Raw genomic sequence first — 19,240 nt, 5'->3', positions numbered from 1 at the left:
AAGTCAACTTCACTCCATCAAAATGTTAATGTAAGAATTCAGTATGTGAGTGTCAAGATATCATGGTACAACAACACAGTGATGCCCCTTTGTGATGTGAAGTCTACACTTTATGGCACGGTAGGATCAGCCTGCCAATTTTAAGATGGGGTGGTGGGTAGAATATAGAAAAATACCCTAAATGACCCACAAATGCTGTTTTTTTTTGAGGTAAATAAATGTTACAGTATTGTTTCTGGTGCTGAAGCTTACAATTTTCCAGTAAAATATCATCCCATGTTCCAGTAAAATATCCTCCCATGTTCCAGCCGAATATCATCCTGTTCCAGTAGAATATCATCCCATGTTCCAGTACAATATCATCCCATGTTCCAGTAGAATGTCATCTCATGTTCCAGTAGCATGTTCCAGTAGAATGTCATCTCATGTTCCAGTAGAATATCATCCCATGTTCCAGTAGAATATCATCCCATGTTCCAGTAGAATATCATCCCATGTTCCAGCGAGTATTATCCCATGTTCCAGCCGAATATCATCCCATGTTCCAGTAGAACATTCCATGTTCCAGTAGAATATCATCCCATGTTCCAGTAGAATATCATCCAATGTTCCAGCCGAATATTATCCCATGTTCCAGCCGAATATCATCCCATGCTCCAGTAGAACATCCCATGTTCCAGTAGAATATCATCCCATGTTCCAGTAGAATATCATCCCATGTTCCAGTAGAATATCATCCCATGTTCCAAACAAACAGATACAAGTGCCAAATCTAAAAATATGTACATGCTATGTCCAACAGAAATCTTTGATTTATAAACTTACAAATACTTCTGATATGAGATGGGTTCAGTAGTGATATTGTAAAAAAGATAATGCATAAAAAAATTCTTTTAGGTGAAAATGACGTTTTACCTCCTGAATATTAGATCCACGCTTCGCTAAAACACAGCCTTATCTGTCTACTCTGCCCTGATGGATATGTTACATTATCTTTAGATTTCGTAACAAAGAGCGAAAATCAATAAATTCTGAAAATTTGTATTCATATTACATATCTGGAAAATAGTGTGCAGAAATGCATGTAGGCTAGGTCTGTCACGAAAGTGACAATATCTGACCTCACATGAGGAAACACTGGTTACTCCTGGTGCAGGTAATATAAAACAATCACAAATAACACTGCAGAAAAGGTCACACCTGGGGTAAATTGCACAAAGCCAATTGTTAATGGGGAGGAGGCAAATTATTTAATCCAGTGAGGTGGCGCTTCAAAATGGATTGTAGCGCTTCAAAAATGGATTGTAGCGACTATATATAACTTTCTGTTGTAAAGTCTTACAATAATATCTTCAATAAGATGTTGTCATGATGAGCTGGGAAAGGAACATTTGATGTTGATAAAATGACGTCAAGGTCCAACTGCCGCATGTTTACAATCCCGTTGTCAAAATTTGATTTTGATTCTTAGCTTTGAACCCTATGTGGTAAAATTTGGGAACAAGTAATAAGTGGTCGGTTAAGACAAAATCTGTTGTCATTTGAACGTTTTAGGCCTGAAACTATGCACTACTCATATTGAAAAGATACATTTTGAGTGAGTGAGTGCTTGGGGTTTAACGTCATGATGCATTGCGAACATTCAGTGTCGTGAATAGAGTTGGAAAAGCTTCCCGTGACGTCAGACGTCCTAAACTCTGATAGTATGGTCCATAAAGCCCACATTAGAATTCAACAGTTTGAACGCCTTTAACTATCTCCACAAAATTAAATGAAAGTATATTTATACAGTTTTAAATGATCTATAAAGTAATACCTACTTTGATTTTTAGAGGTTGTTTCTTTTAAGATCAAGATCATGAAGGTAAATTTTGACATCAGTCAAAAATCGCTTTGTGAAATTGGCCCCTCATTTACGTACATGTATGTTTCAGGCTGTTGACCTTTTTTTTCGGATTCTAAAGGATGGACGTGTCTTTTTATATTTTTAAAACACAGAGATTGAAGTGAAAAATGAAAGTGTCTGGGCTTTGTGTTTGTGTGCATTCCTGAAATACGTACAAGAATCCGTATCTTCTCTTTATGGTTGTATTTTGTCAGTGAATAAACTGGTGTTAGTTATGGTAATGTGTACATAGTCCGTGTTGCTTAAATTGTGGACTTGTGAATTAGGCCGTGTCCTAATCAGTGTCCTAATCAGTGTCTGGGAGTGAAAACTTTGATTAATTCACAGTTTACTGCACTTACTGTAAGTCTTCTGCCTTTTCAACCACTAAAGCGCATTTTTCAGTGGAATGTACCACATTGAACACGTTAATAAGTCTCAAGTCTTTAGGGACTGACACTTGGTCATCGAGCACAGTGGCAGATTCTCCTTTCTCGGGGACAAGCCAAGTCAACTATGAACACATACTTAGGCCTTGGAGATCCTGGATTGAGCTCTGAATTTGACATATGACTTGTTCCTGGTGGATGCTGTGTATAACTGACTAGAATTACTGAACTGACTTTCGATCAAGACTAAAGAGTATTTGAGTATATTCACAATTTATTAAAAAATAAATGTTACTGTATCTGATTAGGCATCTGTACACTGATGTTATATATGGAACGCCTTCAGGTCACATTTTTAAAACTCACACAATCTTTGAACAAATAAATTAGTATGCAAATATGTACATATAGCACTGTTATACATAGCATCAATATTTGGCACAATAAAAGTCCTGACAAACTGATGAAAAATGAAGCCATTCCAGCAAGAGATCCCCAAAACAGTGTCAGCTGTATTCACACGGGTGGCCAAGACATGCAGAACAGGAGGAGTCATGCCTGCAGGCGGTGAATATATTCTCTATGAGAACTGCCAGGTGTATTTACACAGGTGGCCAAGATATGCAGGACAGGAGGAGTCACGCCTGCAGGTGGTGAATATATTCTCTTTGAGAACTGCCAGGTGTATTCACACAGGTGGCCAAAACATGCAGAACAGGAGGAGTCACGCCTGCAGGTGGTGAATATATCCTCTATGAGAACTGTCAGGTGTATTCACACAGGTGGCCAAGACATGCAGAACAGGAGGAGTCACGCCTGCAGGTGGTGAATATATTCTCTATGAGAACTGCCAGGTGTATTCACACAGGTGGCCAAGATATGTAGGACAGGAGGAGCCACACCTGCAGGTGGTGAATATATCCTCTATGAGAACTGCCAGGTGTATTTACACAGGTGGCCAAGATATGAAGGACAGGAGGAGTCACGTCTGCAGGTGATGAATATATCCTCTATGAGAACTGTCAGGTGTATTCACACAGGTGGCCAAGATGTAGAACAGGAGGAGCCATGCCTGTAGGTGGTGAATATATCCTTTATGAGAACTGTCAGGTGTATTCACACAGGTGACCAAGATGTAGAACAGGAGGAGCCACGCCTGCAGGTGGTGAATATATCCTTTATAAGAAATGTCAGGTGCATTCACACAGGTGGCCAAGACAAGTAGGACAGGAAGAAATCTTAAGGAGCCATTCCTGCAGGTGATGAATATATCCTCTATGAGAACTGTCAGGTGTATTCACACAGGTGGCCACAACCTGTAGGACACGAGGAGTTCTTAAGGAGCCACTCCTGCAGGTGGTGAATGTGACCTCCATGTGAGCATCCTTGACACCAGGCATACAAACCTTTCACAGGTAAATGGCTAAAAAACCAAATGAGAAATGATTGATCAGTACTAACAATATACTAACAAGTGTACCAATATTTACAAACCTGAACGAGGGAAAGAAAAACATTTTGCTTTTATAACACAAAGTACACTTCAAATTTATTCTTAGCTGCTTATTAAACATTGCACAACAAAAAATAATGTCAATTACTTAAAACCAGCCACAGCTAAAAATACAAATTTTGCCATTTTTATCTGACTTCCTATTTTTAGATCAATCCTTTTGCGTGATTTTCATTGTAAGTAGGGTTTATTTCATTTCATGAAACTGACCCTTGGTGGTTTACTCAGGGTACTCAGGTTTACTCAGAGTACTCTGGTTTACTCAGGGTACTAGTTTATTCAGGGTATTCTGGTTTACTCAGGGTACTCTGGTTTACTCAGGGTGGTCTGGTTTACTCAGGGTATTCTGGTTTACTCAGGGTACTAGTTTATTCAGGGTAGTCTGGTTTACTCAGGGTATTCTGGTTTACTCAGGGTAGTCTGGTTTACTCAGGGTACTCTGGTTTACTCAGGGTACTCTGGTTTACTCAGGGTACTCTGGTTTACTCAGGGTACTCTGGTTTACTCAGGGTACTAGTTTATTCAGGGTATTCTGGTTTACTCAGGGTACTAGTTTATTCAGGGTAGTCTGGTTTACTCAGGGTACTCTGGTTTACTCAGGGTGGTCTGGTTTACTCAGGGTACTAGTTTATTCAGGGTATTCTGGTTTACTCAGAGTACTCTGGTTTCCTCCAGCCAAAAACCTGACATACATTACATACATGGAAGTGAAAAATGCTTGATTACGGCATTAAATACCGATAATACCGATAAAACAAATGAGGAAATATAGTTATATTTCCTCCACGAAGCAGTGTCGTAAATGTGCCACCCATGAATTCCACTCTCCTGCTTTCTAGTGAGGACTTAAATGGCTCACCATATACTACAGGTGTTGGTGAGGGACTTGCATCTCTGACAGAGCCAGCCAGACTGGAGCAGCTTGTTAGAGCAGTTGTTACAGTTGGTGTGGACTGTCGTGGACTGCTGGTTGAGCATCCCTATCTGAGGCAACCCGCTCAGCTTGATCACCTTATTAGCTACTGACCACAGTTCATACCTCCCCAGCAGCTCTGAAACAAACAGGAAAACTTCTTCATCATTATGAATGTTTTATCACAACTTTCTCTTACAAACTATGAGCCACATCACTTGCAGAACAGTTAAATACAATCTATCCACTCTTTTTTGTAGGAGGCAAGAAAGTTGCATGAAGTCATTAACATATATAGGAGACTATTACTGAAGGAAACAACTCACAAGGTTTCGGTTATCACCAATGTTCCTGTAGTCTACTAGCCTTAAACATACATGTAGGTGAGACTTACTCACCAATGTAAGAGACTTACTCACCAATGTAAGAGACTTACTCACCAATGTATGAGACTATTACTCACCAATGTATGAGACTATTACTCACCAATGCAGGAGACTTACTCAGCAATGCAGGAGACTGTTAATTACCAATGTAGGAGACTTATTCACCACTGTCGGAGACTGTTACTCAACAATGTAGGTACTCACCAATGTAGGACACTGTTACTCACCAATGTAGGAGGCAAACCAGTTCTCTTGAGTCTGCTCATCAATTTTCCCTCGCAGCCTCTCCCCCAGGACAATCAGCATAGACACAGAGGTCTGGATGTCACCCTACGGGCATTAAACAAGGGGTCACTGTGATAAGGGTGAAGTGTTTGATATCGTATCACGCAAAGCAATAAACAGAACATTTACAGACCACAGAGCAATGCACTCAGCCACTACCCAAACAAACGTCAACATCTCTTTTTAAGAAGAACAGGACTCATTGAATCAGATGCTGAAATTGTAGGTCAAATATACTATGTTCTCGAACCATCTACACTGTACCTGTTTAGTATATCCTGGAACTCGTTAATGCCCCACCCACCTGTTCAGCGTAGTACTTGAGCATATCCAGCACAATGTCCGAGAACTTCCACTCAGGTAAGCGGGTAATGGGCTGGAGGGGATTTGATCAGAGCCTGAATCTCTGTTTCCTGGTCTGGGTGCTGGTTGTTCAGGTCACTCTCATTCGCGCTCGGCGGAGAGTCAATGGCCCCGTTCAGAAGCTGTGTCTCCGGGGGCGTGGACTGATCAAGGATTTCATGACGGGGCTGGAAGGCTTCGCTAGGGAGGGTCAAGTCTTGAAGCTGAAACAAACAGAGAATGTGTTCAGCTTAGCTTAGGTATCATGATGCCCTCAATATTATATCTGTAATAGTGTGAGTGTGTTTGTATTCCAGCCACTATGCCAACATTTACAGTGCTGCCTCACTGGAAGGCCATTCCAAGATGCCCCATCCCACACAGCATACAAACACGCGATATGGCACCCCACCTACACACAGTACACGGACACCAGACACGACATCCTGAGCCATGGTATCCTAACACCAGACATGACACCCCATAGTATCCTGACACCAGACATGACACCCCACATAATCACCATATACTCAACCAGAGCCCATTGTCCTAAACTGAAAACCATGCAAGGAAGTAGCATGATTACTAATGGGATTACTACTGTAACAGATACACAATCCTGAGTGTGTTCAGTGTCCAGAACCTACACAGGGATACAAATGCAATGCTACTTCAGTTCCAACGGATACTATAAGGTAACACTAAAATTATAGGAACGAAATCCTAAATGAGCTAATATTGTTCGAAAGGATATGCAATTATTTAACCCCTATAACTGAAAAGTCCATGAGAACAAAATCTTCACCAGTTTGCGGAAATTTGTCTGATGATGTTCCTAGTGTCACTATGAATCAGGTGTCAGCCTGTAAGGTGATTAAACTGATATGACGCCTACAGCCTCATAAAGTACAGTGTCATGTGTGGCTATGTGTTAGCGATGGGTGACACCAAATGTTCTTGTGTGACCTCACACCTGCAAAGCATCACAAAACTTGTCTTCCTGTATTATTTTCAGAAATAGAGAACAAACAATGCTCATCAACAACAAAGTGACCTTTTTGCTATATGACTCCCAAGATGGCAACCTGTACCTACCTTTCCAGGGTTGTCAATATCAAAGAGCTTCAGCGAACTGAATTCCAAGTTAGCTGTTCTACGTCTACGTCCCCGAAGAAAAAGTCGCTGCACTGATTGCCCAATCCCGTGGCTATCTCAGCCAGGTTTTCCTGTTCAGAGTTCTCCGCATCAGAGTCATCCTCTGTGCCACCTGCGCAGAGAGTCACAATCAATACACAAACATTTGAGAATGTAATCTACTCCACCCTGCTGTCAGTTGCAGGCCATGTGCAAACATACATATCAAACAGAGAACCCCATACTCTACTGGGTTATCTGGAATCTACCAGAAAGTCTGGTAGCAGGACCATGAAAATTTTAAATTACAAGAAAAATATGCAGCACATTACCACTGCCACCAGGAACTTCAAGGAGCATTATTTTTGTTTATATCACTTCTATCATGTAGTTTTAAAGCATACCAGAGGAAAACCACTGACCTTTGGCAAGTTACTGAAGAACTCTCCCACCTGTGATGTACAGGTTTGTACTCCCGAGAATAAAAATACAGAGGACAATCCATTGCAGGCCAAAAGCAGCTAAATATAGGCCTAGTGATTACAACGTTTGGATTTTCTTACTTATCTGACTGTTGCTACAAGTTCACGCCATACTCAAGAATTTTTAACTTATAGCATAGCGGTCAGTGGAAGAAACCACAGAGAACGAGGTCAACCAAACTTTCCCCTATGTGGTTTCAGTCCACAATTAATGCTTCCGGGTTGGGAAGGACGAAGCTGAGCTATTCTTTAATATATTTTCTTTTGCTCCTTTGGGCAGCCCTTTTTCGTTATTTCTGCTTGCAACGTGGTATCATTTTGTAGCAAAGGTTTCAAAGTTTTTCAAGTATGGTGGCGGCTGCACACTAGGCAAAAGTAGTGAAAAGTCCTGGTCCACTGGCCTCCGCCCAGGTGGGTTTGACCTCCATCAGCTGTTTGTCAATTTTGTGAAAAATTTCATCTGTCAACCTCTATCAGGAATTTGAGTGCAGTTGTGTCAGGAAATGAGGATTAACAGCTTTCAGGGCTTGTAGATTTAGGGGCAGGGCTGTGAGGCTAAACGTTAACATGAAAGTAAATGGAAAGTGAATTGTGAAATGTGGCCATGTGACGCGATAAATATGCATCCCATATTGGTGGGACACAAGAGGTCTTAAATGAATGATAGACAGGGCATCTTCAGCCACTCTTTATCCCTAAGGCCCCATGAACAGTGACAGGGAGTACAAGCTAACGAGACATATGTAAATTTGCAATATACAGGTATATCAAATACGACTACCCCTTGTTTCTAAGTGAACAGGATGATGTACTCGTGTGCGGACAAAAATTCCATCCATCTGTCCCCATTTTAGGAGTGGTCTTCAATTTACCAGACACAGCGGAGAGTTTCCCCAGTGTTCCTGTCAAATGTTGTAACTCACCTGAGGTGGTTCCTTCCCTCTTCCCCTCCCCATCCCACAGCCTGGATATCAGGGAATGTGTTGTCCAGGTTCTGTTTTACTGAGCACAAAGAAAATGATGTACAATAATAAATAAAAAAGTCTTATTCGATGATTTACAAAATAATAAATTATACCCTACACAGAATGCCAAAACATTATTTATTTATTCGTAAGATTTTTTGCTTAATGCCATGTTCAAGAATTTTTCACTTCTGTCATGACAGACAGTTTTAATGGATGGAGGAAACCCGAGCGATAATAAAAACGTGAACTTTCCCATGTGTGACGTACAAATCTGCACACTGTACTGACCACTGGTCTTCAGCATCAGACTGTGCGGACGGCCACACAGACACAAACAGACTGCCTATTGTTACCAAGGTCCCGCGAAGATACCTTGTCAGCCAGAGGGGCACAATGGAGAAATTCTCCATACAAGGCCAGGATTGAACCCTTGTGTGTCGTAACGATACAACCTGACTGCCCGACCATGCCACATTACCACTTTAACATTAGGTGACCATACGAACATTAGGTGACCATACTAACATTAGGCAACCGTACTAACATTAGGCGACCATACTAACATTAGGTGACCGTACTAACATTAGGCGACCATACTAACATTAGGCAACCATACTAACATTAGGTGACCGTACTAACATTAGGTGACTGTACCAACATTAGGCGACCATACTAACATTAGGCAACCTTACTAACATGTAATCATATATAAATATGAACTAAAATTTTGTATCAAAAAGTGCTTTTTTAGCTGCAAATAAATGTCATAAAATACTATTTTTGGCACTGAAGCTTACAATTTTCCAGTAGGATATTATCCTATCTTCTCTAAAACCAAACACCTTTTTTAGATCAATAAAACTCTCAGAACTGGATGGTGCCTGCTAGAAAGAGACACCGTTGTGACACCTAAATCAAAGAAATAAATCACTGAGTATTTATCTGCAAGGTACAGTGTACTGAAATATCTGGGAAGATATCTTAAAATGTCACATGATCTCTCTTCCCCACCCCACCATCTCTCAAAATCCTTCCCAGCCCTCCCATCACACTTACATCTCTCTATATCCTGCTTCTCTATGGTTTGAGGCGTCAGGGACATGGAGCGGCTCTGCTGAGTGCCAAAGGTCGGCGTGAAGGTCAAACTGTTGGAGTAAAGCAGCTTGAGGATCTGCCACGTCTGTGCTACCTGATGGAGAACAACAGAAACGTTCAGGGTCATTTCTTTTTTTTTCGGCTTAGTTGTTTATGATTAACCTTGCTGTGCTATGAATGAATTATAAATTACAAATACATAATGAATTTCTCATGTAAGGCCATAAATCAAAATACAAAGAGCAGGAAATATTGGTAGGAAGGTTTCTTCTGGAACTTACAAAGTGTCTAGAAAACCCTATTAAATAAATCAAATACATAACCAGCTTGTGCTAAGTGTGTATATCTACCCTCCCTCACGGTAAGTAAGATGTCCTAACCACCTGGCTATGGCAGCGCAATTGACTTTTAGCACATGTTTATCTTGATCCACTAAAAATCACATTTAGAGACCAACAAAAACAAATACAGAACTAAATGCCGTACTCAATTAGCATTTTTAGCATTTTTCAAGTGACTCATTTTGCTTGATTGTGACTGATTCATCAACCTAACACGGCCATTTTATAATTATAAGAAAAGTTTAAAAGTTGAGAAAAACTCAAGCATTGGCATCAAAAGTATCATTTTAAGGACTTTACGCCTTTCTAAAGAGCATAAATAAATATCAAACTTGAGGAGAAATACATTAAGTAAAATAGTGTGAATGCTCCACCTACCTGAAATTTTTCAAGACTGAGAGCAACATTTGCATTGAGGTCGAACAGTTCCTCGATGGGTCGCCCTGACAACTGGTATCCTCTCGCAGACTCCACAAACCCATCCAGTGACAGATTTACATTAATGGACTGTGACAACAAAGCAAAAACGGCTTTAAAAATTCAGAATCATAGCCATACTACACACAAAATGGGAACGATGGAATGTGAATCAACAATGTTTTGAATCATACGAGACTAAATATTGGATGAAAATCATGGAAAAATGACCGTGTGGGACACATTAGCTATACATTAATACTACAACAGAGTGATGTCCCCTTTGTGATGTGACACTGTCGCTTTGACAAATGGCAGGGGTCAATCTGTCAATTTCAACACTGGCTTGTCAATGAAATATAGATGTTGCTGCCTTGCTTGGTGCTCAGATCTTGAGAGGTTAGAGCAAGGAAACAGAACTGGTTGGCAGCATAAGGTGAGAGGATAAGGTGACACCAGTGTCATGTCTGGTGTCTTCAGTGTGATAGTCGTAAAAACCCAAGCATACAAATACACTTTTTCAGTCACTTCAAATTGCCTAATTCCCTGCAACCCAAAGCAAATATTCTTCATGTATTTCACAAGTGAGTTACGTTTTAATACCTTTTCAATGTCGTCTGCCATAAAGAGACTGCTGGTGACCTGTTGGGAGAACTGTTCACTTCTGTCAGGGGTTTTCCTGAAGATTGATGTCAAGCCACTTGGTCGCGAACCTTTCATTGTCGAAAGAGTTCATTCAAGAATGACGGATGAAATGAGAAAAAAACAATTTCTGCTGATCAAAAATGTCATCAAATTTATTCTTCATGTTATCTGTATTCCACTTTGTTTTGTGTATACATGTATCCGTATTTTTCAGCAAAGACATTTTATTTCACACAACAACACAAAATATCCTGAATTCCATTTTAATTTCTGCAGAAAGGCTGATAAATTAGAGTAAATACGTCTACATGTCTTTTTTTTTGATTTTTCTGATTTTTACCATACTCAAAAATGGCGGTCATGTTTAGTGGTGGGTGGAGAAAACAAAGTCAGAGTCTTGAACAAAACTAACTGCATCTTGGGAAGTGTTTATGAGCACATATTCCATTATAGTAATATCTTCATTTGTCAGAGGTATCTCAGTCAATTTATAATGAAACCGTTCTTCCCCAAGGCCTTTACAGAGAACACAATATACAGTAAACATGTACTTCAGAGTCCAATAAAAAAGATGCACCAATACATATAAAACAAGGTAAAGTATAGTGTAGTTTAAAAAGTGAAGCTATATACATTCATACATACAAAAGACAACAACACGACCAACAGTGCTGTCCCCGAAGATCCCACTGATCTGAATGCACCCCGCACTTGCGGCTGTTGTACAATCAATTCAATGGTGAGCAATGCCAAAGTTACAAATTTTTCTCTTATGAAATGGTGGAGCTTTACTGGCGGAAAACCATAAACCTTGGGCAAGTCACTGATGAACTTTCCTAGGTGTGACGTATAAATTTACACACCATATTATAGGGGGAGGAAAAGAGGTCTTCAACAATGTGAGAGTGGCAAACGGCCCTACATATGCTGTTCACCACTTATCACCAAGGCTCTACAATCAGCTATAATGGTACATACCCACAGTTCCTTTATCACAGTTAGCAAACGAGACAGCTCCGTGAAGACTGAAGTCGAGTCCGGCAGGTACGATATGATCAGCAGGGCGGATAGCATCCCGGAATACATGCTGGTAAAGCGTGTTGTCACGACCACAGCTGAGGAACACGTGTGGGTCCTGATGCTTCCATGCCAGACCTGCATGGAATGGTGATCAAAGGTTTCAAAAAGTCAGTTAGTTATGTATTTGTTTGGTATTTAACACTGTAATTAAGAATTTTCAAAGGTAAAATCTGTCATATGTGGTATCTAAATGTAGGGACAACCTAAAAACTCAAAATTTTACAAATTTATTTATTTAAATGATTGGTTTTCACAGCCATACTTAAGAATTTATCACTTACATCTACATGACTGTTTAAGGGCTTTTAGGTTAACGAAACAAGAATACCTCAGTGCTTGAAACCAGTTTTCTGCCTTTAGGCATTATGAAATTGATAATGCTCACAAATTTCCAAAGTTATAGTTGTCATATCCAAAACGAAACAATATATTCTATGCAGAAGAATTTTTTCAGTTACCGGTTTTCAGTTACCGGTTTTCAGTTACCGGTTTTCAGTTACCGGTACCGGTACCAGGACTGCTGTTACCGGTGAATGAAACAAGAGTGTTTAAATTCAGCTTATTTTGTTTCGCTTTATGTCAAGGGCATCTTTAGGTACATGTACCTACTGAAGGTCACTGGTTTATGGTCCACTGCTTTCTTCCACCCATAAACCTGACAACTACCCAAACAGCTGACATATATTTGTTTGGTGTTTTAAACCCCATAGTCAAGAATCTTTCACTTGTACAAAGATAGCCAGCATTATGGTGTTAGGAAACTGGGAACCATCGAATGAGTGAGAAACTCTTAGGCACAGACGTTATTTTTTAAGTTATTAAACGTTAACCAAACAATCAAGTTAATAATCTACTGATTGCCCACCCTTGGCTGCATCCTTGTGCTCTGTGAACGCAGCAAATGGGATGTAAGGTCTGCGGATGTCCCAGATGTTGATGTTGAAGTCCAGTTGAAGGGAGCAGCTGGCAATATGGTACTTCCTCTGAGGCCGCCACTTTATCCTGGACACTGGGTCAATAGTCTGGACTATATGAACTGACTTCATCTTACTTAAATCCCACACCTGAGGAATAAGTGTAATTCTTTGGATAAATATAAATATTTGTTAATTTCTCCGGTATTTTCTGAAAGACACAGTTGAAATGGGGACCTTGTAACATTTCTTACTGCCTGTATGTGTGGTTTAGGCAGTCCACAACACAGCAGTATTACCCTAGAATATGATGTGTTTTTTCTGCCATTTGGACCACTGTGTATAACTGTCAGAGTCTGTAAAATATCTCACATTCAGCCAGAAACTAAACTTTGTTGATGTCATGCATCAAAGAAAAAATGACAAATTGTGAAATGTGATTGATGCTTAACAGTGTGTTCAAGAATTTCACGCTTATAGGCCAGTGGTGTAGTTTATGGTGGAGGAAAGTGATGTGATCAAGTAAACCGCCACCATTTCCCAGCCACTTGAGAAACCTCCCAACTTAAAACTGCAGTAGCCAAGCCAGTGAGTGCTGGATTTGAACTTACGACCACAGATCTACCAGGACAAAAACTACATGCATTGCAAGATTCTACAGGGGTGAAAGCAGATAACTTTTATAAATATGGAAATTGCCAAGTTATATGCAAAATTTAGTAAACTTTCTAGAAATTAGGCTAGGGGAATTTAACTTTTTATTTATTAAAATATATCCTGAAATCTGGGTAAATCCCTGAAAACTTTCATCAATCAAATCAATTGGAATTGTTGACTTACCTTAATGGTACAGTCCCTACCAGCTGTGCCTATCCAATTAGAATCCTCTGGGTGCCAATCAATGGTGAAGATGGGCTCCCCATGAGCCGTAAACTGACGCTCACACCGATCAGGCTTCCGCATGTCCCAGATCTAAGGGCAAAAAATGAAAAACGTGAAATAAATTTGTAGGAAATAAATTATGACCACATGAAATCTGGATCTTCCAGCTTTTAATCCCCCTGAGCTTTATAAAAATTACCTATACCTGCTGCAGTCAGAAAGGATGCACCGTAAGTAAAAAAAAAACAGCATTCTTACTTAACAAAAACACATGTCCCCTACAAGTTTCTGCCTTCAGAATAATACAGATAGCAAAATTTGCATGTCAAAGTCCATAACAGAAGAATAAACAGTCATCATTTTGTCAAAAAGTGGATGAAACAGGCCAAAATGTGATCTTAAACTTGCATTGGTGAAGCTGTTACCCAAGTTCAATAAAATCAACCAATCAAGTCTGGAAAGCTGTTTATTTTTTTTTTGGATGAACTGACTGACAGGCAAGGTGTCAATCCACCTGCATACAAAAGTACAATCTGTTTTTATTTGATAAAAATAGGAATAACATATGTCAATACTGTTGAATATAGGGCTTGGAAAAGTCTATAAACTAGACGACGATGAGTACAAAATCAAGCGAATGTTTTTAAAAAATAATTCACACGTTTTTTCCAAAAAATAAAATGAAAAGCTTGAAAACTGATTTCCTGAAACACTGACTTCCCTTCTTCAAAAAAGAAGATCTCTAGCCCTGTTTACTCACCTTAACATTACCATTTTCGTAGGCTGCAGCAAACAGGAAGTAATGGTGAGGGTTAAACTGAACATCACGCACGCTCTCAGAGTTACTGTTGAACGACATACTCACTTCTTTACGCTTGACATCCTGAGTAACACACAAAAAATACCAGTCGCCTTTTATTTATTTTACTTGATTCGTGTTTTACGCTATACTCAAGAATATTTCATTCATACAACAGCGGCCACCAATATGTTGGAAGGAAACCATAGGAATCTCATGACAATCCATAGGTTACTGCCAGACCTTCCAATGTACGACTTGAGAGGACGCCAGCATGAGCTGGACTTGAACTATCAGTGACTGCATTGGTGAGAGGCTCCTGTGTCACTGCACTGGGCTGGCATGCTGGCCACCTCGGCCCCATGACCCGATCTAGGATGATTATTCATATACATGCATATAAGGTTGGTCTTCACTAAACTGAGAAAACAATTAAGTGTGGGGGAGGGGTGGGGGAAGGGTAATCATGATCATATATCTTTAATACATCCAAAATAATTGGTTTCTTAAGTGTGGAACTTTTCTACAACACCAAATAAGGCTATTTACGTGAAAATATTGTATTATATGAAAAACTCCTTATTCAAATTAACCAAATGAATGTTAGAGTGTATGGGTGCCCAGACTGTTATCCTACATGTAGATCATGCCCTGTAGACATTCCATCTAAGAGGGCACCATTCTCGGTCTATCACTGTTGTACTGAGATACCACTAAGCATAGATTTAGCTAGAATTTGAAATCAGGCCATCTCATTCCCAGTCTACCCATCTCTCCCATTTTAATTTTTTACAAAAGGATGTGTCAAAGACATTGAGACACCCCACCTGGATAAACCTATGCCACCAAGTATATGTACATGTACTTACAAACAGCTTGATGCAGCCCCCATTGTCTCCACTCAGAAGCATGTGAGGTTCCATGGCGTGGAAACAAACCCTGTTCACAGCCCGCGCATGTTCGTTGAACACATGTTCTACAAAGCAAGAATATGAACATTTACATCCCAGTTTAATTGTTTGTTTATTTATTGTCAATGACTTTCAAATTTTGTCCCTAGAAGTGCATTTTTAAGGAGGTCAAAATATATGTCATAAAAAATTACTTTTAGTTTCGAAACTTATATTTTTTCAGCAGAATATCATCCTACCTTCAAAACAAAACTCAGTTAAATGCACCTTTCCTATAAGATAAACAGAACTCTCAGAATCAGGACAAATGAGCCACTTTTAACACTCAAGGAGAGATTTTTAGGTTATTTACAGTCTTTTATATGGTGATATCTTTATTTATTGAAGGCAATTCAGTCAATTTGTACGAAACTGTCTTTCCCCAAGGCCTTCACAAACACATATAAAATAATATATTTTCGACAGTTTGGTAAGTTTCTCGATGTTTGCTGATACCCTAGAGTACAGCAGTAGTCAAGGTTTGGTAGTGTGTACTCAAAGGGTTCTTCGAGCCTCTAAGATTGCCTAAAGCTGGCTGACTTTCACACTTGAATTTTTAAAATGACTGTTACAGGACAAGTTTTAATCAATACAAACATCAAGAAGCTTTGTATGAGCAACTCATCCCACTCAATTTTATCGTTACTGAAGGACATGCAGAAGTTAACCATTTATATTTTACAAGGGACTAACAGACTTTTCCACGTGTCAGACAGATTTTCACCTGCAGAGCGACGTAAGCGGGCATGTCATATTCATGGTGGGACAACCTTCCCGTAAGATAACCTGTGCAAATCGCCCACAAATTGCTGCTAATCGCTTTTTGTCACCAAAGCCCTAACACAAACCATGGAGTTTCACTGACCAAGAAAGGGACTGAGTCCACACCCCCGTTCATGTTGATCATTGCACACATGTAGATCATTGCCGGACTGAACCACTTGACACAGCTGACTGGAGTATTTTAGATCAAAATTCATGAACACAAGAGCATGGCTACATACCTTGTTTTGACTTGGACGGTTTGTTCAAATTCCATATCACAACAGAGCCGTTTGTTGCAGCAGATGCTAAAATGTGATCTGCAAAAAGAAAAATATGAAAAAGTCAGAGAACTTTAAAGCCTGAATGATTTGTGCGTTATTTTTGAATGAAATACACTATGTTTATGAATATCTAATGGACAGAGGTTTTTTCTGTCAGATGATCTCTGCAGATAAATGGCGCTAAACTGTAAACAGAGACTGGCTCTCGACTCACCTTCCTTTTGATTCCATTCTACATCTGCAGCACTGAAGTTCAAATTGATGTTTTTCCCCACCCTAAGGTTGGTCTTCTCCACAAAATGATCTTCCTCGATGGACACTATTTTGAAAACTGTGAATGCAAATGTTAAAAAATTTGTAAGTTAAATATTCAAATATTTTATGGAAAAGACACAAACATACAAATATTTCAGGTTTATTAGTCCAGGACTCCAATGAGAGACGTCATATTTAAACAAATGAGTAACAAAAACACAAGATAAAATTTGAAACTAAAGGATATAAAACGACTACACCACAGAAGAACCAAACATGCTTCTTGGTGCGGCAAACCTTCACAAAATTTTCCAGCAGAATATCATCCCAAGTTCCAAGCAATCCTCAAAACACCTTTCTAAAATCAACAGAACCCTCACAATCAGCAAAAAGTTAGTCTTGGACGAAATTTATGGTCATTTAGGGTGTACGGAAAAATACTTACTGTTTCTGCCTGCTATGACAACTTGTGTAGCGTCCTTGTTCAGACTTATGGCATTGATGATCACCCTAGCAGGATTGTCAAACGACATGTGCATCGTCTTAGCAGAGCTAGGGGTGACTGGAGACCGACAGAAAAAAACACAAGCATTTGATTATTTTGTGTATTACACCTAATCCGATGGATCATTCATGCATACAAGCCTCCTGTTAGAGGTGTAAATGTACACAGGAGGTGTACTTGTACACAAGAGGTGTATGTGTACATTAGAGGTGTACATGTACATCAGAGGTGTATGTGTACATGTACATAAATAGGAGCACGAGCACAAGAGGTGTGCGTGTGCACAAGAAAGGTGTGTGTGCACAAGGCGAACGTACACAATAGTAGCTCATAGAAAGGGTGTTACATTTTTCTATCACTTCACATTTAGCTCAAACTGTGTGTCTTAATAAATTGTTTCATCTTTTGACACATACACATGCAGATGATGATTTTGACAGAAAGATCTTCATATCTTAGTGAGAGCTAGATTAGTCCATAATGAGAAAACATTTATCATAACTATTATCACATTCTTTCTTGATAACTGAATACATGATATGACATAAATATTAATGAATAATGATTTTTTTTTACTTCATAAAACATCCCTCTGTCCTTACACTACAGCTGACTGTTCATAAATAAGTATATTATCCTGCCATCGTACACTGTATTTTAACCTTTGGTGTCATAAATAAATACCAAATTAAAAGGAAAAAGCTTCATACTTTCCCAGCGAGACACGATGCAAATTTAATGTTAAGGAATTAACGTGAATTGTTTTGTGCACTGCATGTCATTAAATCTCATTAAATCAACATCTACAAAACACTGTCAACAACATTTTTCATTTCTACCTGTCTGGAATCAAGTAATCAAGGTAATATACGGTTCACAAATCATGCCATTAACACCTGTTAATCCCTCTGTGATGCAACACTCAGGTTTAAGACATGCCGAGCAGACCACATGTTGACAATGTAGACAGCTTGCTTTGAACATGACCTGAAGTCTATAATGATTACCAGTTCAGATATGATGGCTAACAGCTGGCAATTGAATAGTTATCACTTAATACATTTTAAGATTTGAAAAACTATTAAATTTCCAAAGCATATTACAGATCTATGCTTGATTAAGAATCAAATAAGTCAATGCATCAATATCCCCTATACGTGTAGGCTTACATTTGCCATACACGTAAAAATAAATATTCATGGCCAGCTCGTGTACTGATCCCTGGCTGGTAAAAGACACAGTGATTGAATTAATAAGCAAGCCTAATCTAGCTGTGATTATCTCTTGTTTTTATCCTGTGTTGCCAATGTAGTTAAAATAAAACTACAATTAGGTGTGATTAAATTTTAACATTTTTAAAGTAACACATTTTGTTTGAGTCTAATTGACTCATTCAACTTAAAGAGTTTGCTTGTGAAGTTTAAACAGATTTCTTATCACAGAAAAAAGATCAGTGCATTAAGTTTTCCTTAAATACCAAACTTACATGTAGGTGAAATATAGTAATAAAGTGGGGCCTATTATTTTCTTAATCTTTTATCTAATAAATAAATAGATTTAAGATTTTATTATTTTCTGTGAATTTCAATACTAAACATTGGCCAGTTAAAGACATAATTATTTTTTAGAGAACGTGAAAAACAAAATATTTGGCGTGACAAGATAGAATGTGCAGTACTTGAACAGTCATGTTGAACTTCGAACAGAAGGTACAACGCCACGCCACCCCCTTACCTCGGTCTTGTACCGCCTTTGTGACATTATGCATCTTGACTTTGACACCACAAGACAGCACAAAAACAAAGGACGGTTTTCTGCCAAAGGTCTTCACCAGGAAAACGTCACAGCCGGTGGAATTAATCCCTTTTTTGTCAACTTATTAGATTGGGAAGCCAAAGACATCTGTACGGTGGTGATTCCCCGTGACGCTAACCCCATGACGTCACCAAAACCAGTGTACATCATGGGATTCCCCAAGCTAAAGTAGGACAGTTCACAAGAAGACGTGTTCCCG

The 19,240-nt window shown here is 39.2% G+C and overlaps 1 protein-coding gene across 1 annotated transcript; it reads right to left on the bottom strand.

Annotated features, from left to right (window-relative positions):
- Nucleotides 1-3,477: 3,477 nt before the first annotated feature.
- LOC135478298 (GATOR2 complex protein WDR24-like) lies at nucleotides 3,478-19,225 on the bottom strand. The gene is given in 20 exon segments (XM_064758573.1): nucleotides 3,478-3,697; nucleotides 4,647-4,839; nucleotides 5,314-5,416; nucleotides 5,676-5,753; nucleotides 5,755-5,937; nucleotides 6,847-6,980; nucleotides 7,117-7,124; nucleotides 8,253-8,331; nucleotides 9,354-9,486; nucleotides 10,112-10,240; nucleotides 10,754-10,863; nucleotides 11,774-11,950; nucleotides 12,741-12,939; nucleotides 13,630-13,761; nucleotides 14,432-14,554; nucleotides 15,340-15,446; nucleotides 16,425-16,502; nucleotides 16,681-16,797; nucleotides 17,167-17,283; nucleotides 18,961-19,225. Coding segments are annotated over 20 exon segments (2,370 nt in total). The 5' UTR covers nucleotides 18,995-19,225; the 3' UTR covers nucleotides 3,478-3,561.
- Nucleotides 19,226-19,240: the final 15 nt, after the last annotated feature.

The sequence above is a fragment of the Liolophura sinensis genome, chromosome 11 (assembly GCF_032854445.1).
Source record: "Liolophura sinensis isolate JHLJ2023 chromosome 11, CUHK_Ljap_v2, whole genome shotgun sequence".
Classification (NCBI taxonomy): Eukaryota; Metazoa; Mollusca; class Polyplacophora; order Chitonida; family Chitonidae; genus Liolophura; species Liolophura sinensis.
The sequence above is the reverse complement of the archived record's forward strand: the minus strand, read 5'-3'. Positions and strand labels throughout refer to the sequence as shown.